Here is a 6876-nt window from a genome sequence, read left to right as displayed (position 1 = left end):
AATTAAAAGCGAGTTCCCCAACGAATAAGACACAAATTAAATGTGATGTATATAAAAAAATGTGATAATATTTTTGAAATACTTACATACATGTAAAACATATTTACGTGAATGTTAGACTGAATTTACAAATAGTGAGAATGTGCCAAGATCTATCTCTATTGTCAGGTGATAAGAAGACCTAATTACCTCCAATTCTCATAAGTTGTCCATAAATATAGAAAAGATTTTGAGCGTTTATGTTGCATAAAAGTGTCATAAAAGATATTTTTGAATGTTAAATTTTAGTTATTAATTCATTTGAGACCCAATTGAAGTTTTCAGTGAGATATTTGTTAGAGTAAAAAGTTTGTTCAGATCTTAAAAGTTTGGTTATTTGTTAGCATTAATTTCTTTCACGTAATTAAGTTATTTTTTTATTTATTTTCTGTTCACATTTGTTCCTCGAACAATAATTTGGCATTACTAATACTAGTTTTAGTCTCCTGGTTGACTTTGTGATCAATAATCTCCTGTAGGGTAAATCATTCTGAAAGCATCAGTAAAAAAAGCTCCAACTATTACTCTCACGATTGACTCTACACAAAATCTGCAATCAAATCCAATAATTTATCGGGAGCTCCCCTCTTCAAATGCTGTAAGCTTTTCAACTTTGAGAAAAGGAAATTTGAGAAACGAAAAGGAAAGAAGAGTGAAAAGTGAAAAAAGAAAAGAAAAAAAACGGAAAGGGAAAAAAGAAGCATTAGAGCTCCCACGTCACCGAAAATCCATACGCATTCTTCCCCACCACATGGTCCATCACTCTATTGCAACTTTACCTTTAGCTTAACCCATGTTGAGTTAACTTAACCACAGCAAGCGGTCACTTCCTAACCTAACTTCACACTGTTCCCTAGTGGTCCCCCCCAATCCCCCTAAACTCATTCACCTCTTTCCCCTTTTTCATTGACACTCAAATAAAAGAAAACAATAAAAAAGAGAGAAAAAAAGCTCATCTGCATATTATCATAAAACTAATCATATAATTATAGTCCTTTTTTCTCACCATGAGTATATAAATAGGTAAAATAGATAGTTTTATACATATATATCCACCTCTTCTCCTTCTATATATGACCCTATTCCCCTAGGTCTATATATGTACAGCCTAAGCTAAAACTAAACTAAACCCTTGCCTTCCAAAGATTCCCTCTCTCTCTCTCTCTCTCTCTCTCTCTCTCTCTTAACACTTCATCAGCAAATTCAGAAACACTGCAGTGTATAAACCTTTGCAGAGAGACATATATCCCTTCTCAGACCAGTTAGTTAAGTAACGGTTTTCTCGTTTACATATTTTCTCATTTTCTTCCCAATTTACCCTTGTTTATGCTCTTCATTTTCTCTCTTATGCCATCCAACTAGGAAGTTAGCAAAGCTTTTTCCATTTTTTTTTTTGAGAAATTAAGAGAAAGGGGAAAATGATAACCTGGGGAGATTTCTACACGGTGATGTCGGCGGTGATTCCGCTGTACGTGGCGATGATCTTAGCGTACGGCTCGGTGCGGTGGTGGAAGATATTCTCGCCGGACCAATGCTCCGGCATAAACCGCTTCGTCGCGATCTTCGCCGTTCCGCTCCTTTCGTTTCACTTCATCTCCTTGAACAATCCCTACGCGATGAACTTCCGGTTCATCGCTGCGGACACGCTCCAGAAGATCATCATGCTCTTCGCCCTCGCAATCTGGACGAACTTCTCCGCCAACGGGAGCCTGGAGTGGATGATTACCATTTTCTCCCTCTCCACATTGCCGAACACGCTCGTGATGGGAATCCCGCTGCTCATCGCCATGTACGGCGAATACTCCGGCTTATTGATGGTGCAGGTGGTGGTGCTGCAGTGCATCATCTGGTACACGCTCCTCCTCTTCCTCTTCGAGTACCGCGGCGCGAAGCTTCTTATAATGGAACAGTTTCCAGAAACCGCTGCTTCTATAGTTTCTTTCAAGGTTGATTCCGACGTCGTTTCGCTCGATGGAAGGGATTTTCTGGAAACGGATGCCGAAGTCGGCGATGATGGGAAGCTTCACGTGACGGTTAGGAAGTCGAATGCATCTAGAAGGTCCTTTATGATGACTCCGCGGCCCTCTAACCTCACCGGCGCGGAGATTTACAGCCTCAGCTCGTCGCGTAACCCCACGCCACGTGGCTCCAACTTCAACCACGCGGATTTTTACTCCATGATGGGGTACGCGCCGAGGCATTCTAATTTTGGTGCCGCGGATTTGTACTCCGTGCAGTCCACGTCACGCGGGGTCACACCGCGCCCCTCGAACTTCGAGGAGAACGGTGCGCCTGCTGCTGCAACCACGCAGCAGCAGCAGCAGGCCATCAGCTCCCCGAGGTTCGGGTTCTATCCCGCCGTGCAGACAGTGCCGGCGGCATATCCGGCTCCCAATCCGGAATTCTCTTCTTCCGGGTTAACGAAGAGTGTGAGCAAGAATTCGCAGACACAGCCTCAGCCTCAGCCTCAGCCACAGATTCAAGCTCAAGTTGCTCCTCCTCCTCAACCTCAAGTAGCTCAACCTACCAACAGTGGGAACAAAGCCAACCACGATGCTAAGGAGCTTCACATGTTTGTGTGGAGCTCCAGCACGTCGCCGGTCTCCGAAGCCGGCGGCCTCCACGTGTTTAGTGGGGCTGATTTCGGAGCGTCTGATCAATCCGGTCGCTCAGAACAAGGGGCCAAGGAGATTAGGATGTTGGTTGCTGATGACCACCCTCAAAATGGAGAAACCAACAAAGGTACTATATTCTTCATTTTACAAAACTTAGATGCAATTCCTTTAAGTACTTTCAATTCTGTTTTCTTGTCAGAACAACACAGAAAACAATTAGAATTGGAGTTTCTGATTGGATAACAAGTTAACAACACTCCAAGTACTTCTAGAACTGAGTTTAAATTTGGTCCTTTTTTCTTAATTTTGAGGAAATGATTTTGATTTGGGTGATTGTTGGTTGGAAATGAAGCTGCAGCAGAAGGAGAGTTTGGTGGTGAAGAATTGAAATTTCCAGGTAAAGAAGGAGAACAAGCAGATGAAGAGGGAGAAAAAGCAGGACCCGGTGGTTTAAACAAGCTTGGTTCAAGTTCAACGGCGGAGCTACACCCGAAATCCGCCGTTGCCGTTGCCGGAAAACACATGCCTCCGGCGAGTGTGATGACTCGTCTCATACTGATTATGGTGTGGAGGAAGCTTATCCGCAACCCCAACACTTACTCTAGCCTCATTGGTGTCATATGGTCCCTCGTGGCGTTTAGGTAAGTAAAAATTAAAGTCAATCTGAGACGACGATGATTGTGGCCAATTTTTTGACATGGTTTTGACTTTTAGGGTTTTGTTGATTACTGTGTAGGGTGGTGTTTATAATTTGTTGTTGACGAAGGTCTGATATATCATTATTAAATTAATTCATTGCAGGTGGCATGTGCAAATGCCCAAAATAATAGAGAAATCAATCTCCATACTGTCTGATGCTGGTCTTGGAATGGCTATGTTCAGCTTGGGTAAGTGGTCGTGCAATAATTTCCCCAAATTCTTGCTCTCCCAGTAATTTCATTCCCCCTTTATTTGTAATTCCTTTCCTTTTTTCACTAAAACAGCCTTCTTTATGATAACCCCCTTTTCTAGTGTAAAAACGTACACTGAATAGACCGAGAAACTGCTAATCATCATGTGTGATAGCACTTAAATGGTTTTGTTCAAATATTTTTCTTGTACTTTTAATTTTAAAAAATATATTAAATCAAATATGTAAATTATTGTTAAATATTTTAATATTTGTGTTATAGTTTGGTTGAAAAATGGCATCACAATGAGATGAACGGGGTACACCGGCACTTGATTGAATGTGACAGTGTGATGAATCTATGAAAAGTAAGGATTTGGGGGAAAGCAAGTAATAAGCAACTGATGACCGTCCATTGTATATTGTAGTTTGTTACCACATAATAACACAAGAAGCAGATGATGTTGTTCACTAGACGATAGTATGGGGATTGCATAAGTGACAGTGCAATGTCCCCGACATGTGGGGTCTGGTCTTGAACAACGTGGCTGTGCGGTCCAGGGCGGTGGTGGGGACCACCGGTACCATTTTTGGACCCAAATTAGGCAAAGGTAGTTGATTTAGACGAATCAAGCAGTACTACAAATATCTTTTCATACATCAAACTTAAAAGCATTTTTTCCCCATTATTCCAAGACTGTAAATTTTAGATGCCTTATATATTTTTTTCACCTTTTACCCTTTTAGCTAATATGAGATTGAGGAGTAATTCAGAAGGTTTAATTCAATTACTTAACTTGGACGCTTATAAATTTTATGTTGACTGTTTTAGATTTCTTACAAATAAAAAAAGTTGTGATTGTGGGTTTGGTGCTTGTAGGTCTGTTCATGGCTCTTCAACCTAAGATAATTGCATGTGGGAACTCTGTTGCAACATTTGCCATGGCTGTTCGATTCCTCACAGGTCCCGCCGTCATGGCAGCAGCTTCCATCGCTGTTGGCCTACGTGGCACCCTCTTACGTGTAGCTATTGTTCAGGTAATCAACCTTGACATGTAATCATGTTTGATTAATAGGAAACTGTTTATCCTTACTTGCGTGTGTAAATTACTTTAATTTAATATCTTGGAATGCCACAGTCAAAGTTAGAGATTTTGAATATTTAAGAACACTTTGGTTCTATACATTCTAACATAGAAGAGTGGTACCAATATATATCGCTAATACAACTAATTAAATAAATAGTGTAATTCATAAAATTTTAAACTTTAAAGAATTTTATTTTTTAATCAACAATGTTGAGTGTGTTCAAAAGGGTTATTACTAGCATATCTTATATGAAATTTTAATGTGATTATACCTGTTAAATATTATTTAAAGAAAAAGATTTGGGGTGTTAGCTTACGGATATGCACCTATTCTTGAACATAGGCTGCACTACCACAAGGGATTGTTCCATTTGTGTTTGCTAAGGAGTACAACGTCCACCCAGCCATTCTTAGTACAGCGTGAGTAACTAAACTTTCTTAGTTTACGTTGTTTCTCTTTCTTTCTCTTAAGTAACAAAATTGGAAATTGGCCCTTTTTTCTGAATTTTGAAAATTTGATTGCAGGGTTATATTTGGGATGTTGATAGCACTACCAATTACTCTACTCTACTACATATTACTTGGTTTGTAAAATATCTATGCAGTAGTATAGCCAACATACCAGGACCCAAATCAATGAATGAATGAATGAATGACCCTTTGAACCTTTTTATACTTTGGGAGTTAACATGCATGCCTGGTGGTGACCACAGTGGATTGATTATGCTGTTATTAATAACAAGGGATGTGGATTTTTTCTGAGTGGTGGGAGAAGAACAACAAAAACCACAAACTAGTATATCCTTAAAAGAGAGGAGAGATCCTTGATTAGAGTTTCCAGATTTTTTGGAATTTCAGAAAAAAAAATGACCCAATTGGCCCAAATCCCCATAATTCTAATCCCCCTATCAAAAGTCCAAAATACACGCAGTTTTCAACAGCTGAGAGATTGCAACAAGTACCTGAAATGGGAGACATAGCAGAGGAAAACAGGGGAAAGGCTCACAATGAAATCTAGAAATGGTTCCCTCCGTATCTGCATTGTAAATTTTTATTAATTAGAAAAAGTCATGTTTGTGTCATCAAATAACAAAGATAGCTTAGCAATTGGGTAGGGGTGGAATATAAGCGAAATTTTTTTTTTTGATTATTTTTTAGTTTTGTTTAGTCATTTGTTTACTTCAATTATTATTATTATTATTATTATTATTATTATTATTATTATTATATGGGTGTTTTTGTCTTTGACCATCCGCGGATCCCGCAATTATTTGCGTTTGTCGTCTTTCCTTAGTCACGTTATTTGTTTAGTATTTTTTTTAATCTGATGAAGTGAAAAGAGCAAAAAGTCATCTTCGTTATTTTTCTGGCGTAAAGAGGGGCAGACCCTGGGATAAAGATGGGACCATGAGACTGAGAGTTGAACTTTCAGAACATCGTCGTCTACTGAGTGGGGATTATGTACTTTTCCTCTGAAGTTGAGTGATGGTTGTTGGAAAGAAAAAATACATACAATTTTTCTATAAAGAAAAAAAAAATTGAAGTAGAATTAAGAGCACAAAAATTTATTCAGTTGGTGAGAATCAGACTTATATTTTAAATGTATCTGATCCGCATATCAACATAGCTATAAGTGAAAATTGGTTTATTACTTCTCCATCTTTCCTTAATTTGAAAGTGGAAATTTAGCAATACTTGCGTTATTGAAGTTAAACTAAACATGCACGGTAAAAGATTTGAGTTCAAATTTACTATGAGTCGAATATTTTATGAATGAATAATTTGTAAATACTTCTAAACTCTTCAAGTTTTCGAGATCCAATTCATTTTAATTTTGTTATTAAAACAGAAAGAAAGAGTTAAATGGCACAAAACTTTTATTTGTGCTTTTTGGGTAGTGATGTACCCACAACCCTAACTAGCTAGTAACTCGTAGTCAGTACCTTTATCAAGAGTTTAAGCTATAGCCTGAGAGTGGAGGTGGGCTGGTCAGCACTCAACTTATTTTTACCAGGAAAATGATGGCACTTCAAACTCATATCATCCCATTCCCACGTCCAATTCAATCATCCCCTATGGGTCGTTCAATTATTTTCATATGGTGACAGTTGTAAGGGGGGAAGAAAACAAAAAACAAAAAATCGTTATCTCAAACTGGCGCATATAAAGGATAGTAGGCGTCTACTAGGTTTATAATGAGAAAAATGCAGTGCCTCCCTTAAAGTTGAGAGGGTGTTTATGATGA

The 6876-nt window shown here is 38.7% G+C and overlaps 1 protein-coding gene across 4 annotated transcripts; it reads left to right on the top strand.

Annotated features, from left to right (window-relative positions):
* Window positions 1-1051: 1051 nt before the first annotated feature.
* PIN3B (auxin efflux carrier component 3b) lies at window positions 1052-5846 on the top strand. 4 transcript variants are annotated; one of them, XM_006605306.4, is made up of 8 exons: window positions 1052-2522; window positions 2557-2781; window positions 2966-2993; window positions 3037-3295; window positions 3456-3541; window positions 4424-4581; window positions 4975-5051; window positions 5157-5846. In XM_006605306.4, exons 1-8 carry the CDS (start codon window positions 1458-1460, stop codon window positions 5221-5223), a joined length of 1965 nt encoding a protein of 654 aa, XP_006605369.1. In that variant the 5' UTR covers window positions 1052-1457; the 3' UTR covers window positions 5224-5846. The 4 variants fall into 4 exon arrangements, 3 of the variants coding, with proteins under 3 accessions (XP_006605369.1, XP_006605368.1, NP_001267527.1); XM_006605305.4 differs by lacking the exon at window positions 2966-2993 and having other exon boundaries at window positions 1069-2781; window positions 3013-3295; NM_001280598.1 differs by lacking the exon at window positions 2966-2993 and having other exon boundaries at window positions 1458-2781; window positions 3007-3295; window positions 5157-5223.
* Window positions 5847-6876: the final 1030 nt, after the last annotated feature.

Source organism: Glycine max, chromosome 20 (genome assembly GCF_000004515.6).
Source record: "Glycine max cultivar Williams 82 chromosome 20, Glycine_max_v4.0, whole genome shotgun sequence".
Taxonomy (NCBI): Eukaryota; Viridiplantae; Streptophyta; class Magnoliopsida; order Fabales; family Fabaceae; genus Glycine; species Glycine max.
This window is presented reverse-complemented; position numbering and strand designations above follow the sequence as displayed.

Excerpts from the sequence above, each read along its gene's own strand:
- PIN3B (NM_001280598.1), top strand. The coding sequence starts at position 1,458 with ATGATAACCTGGGGAGATTTCTACACGGTGATGTCGGCGGTGATTCCG. Across the intron at positions 2,782-3,006 it reads AAATGGAGAAACCAACAAAG|CTGCAGCAGAAGGAGAGTTT; the intron begins GTACTATATTCT and ends TTGGAAATGAAG. Across the intron at positions 4,582-4,974 it reads TACGTGTAGCTATTGTTCAG|GCTGCACTACCACAAGGGAT; the intron begins GTAATCAACCTT and ends TCTTGAACATAG.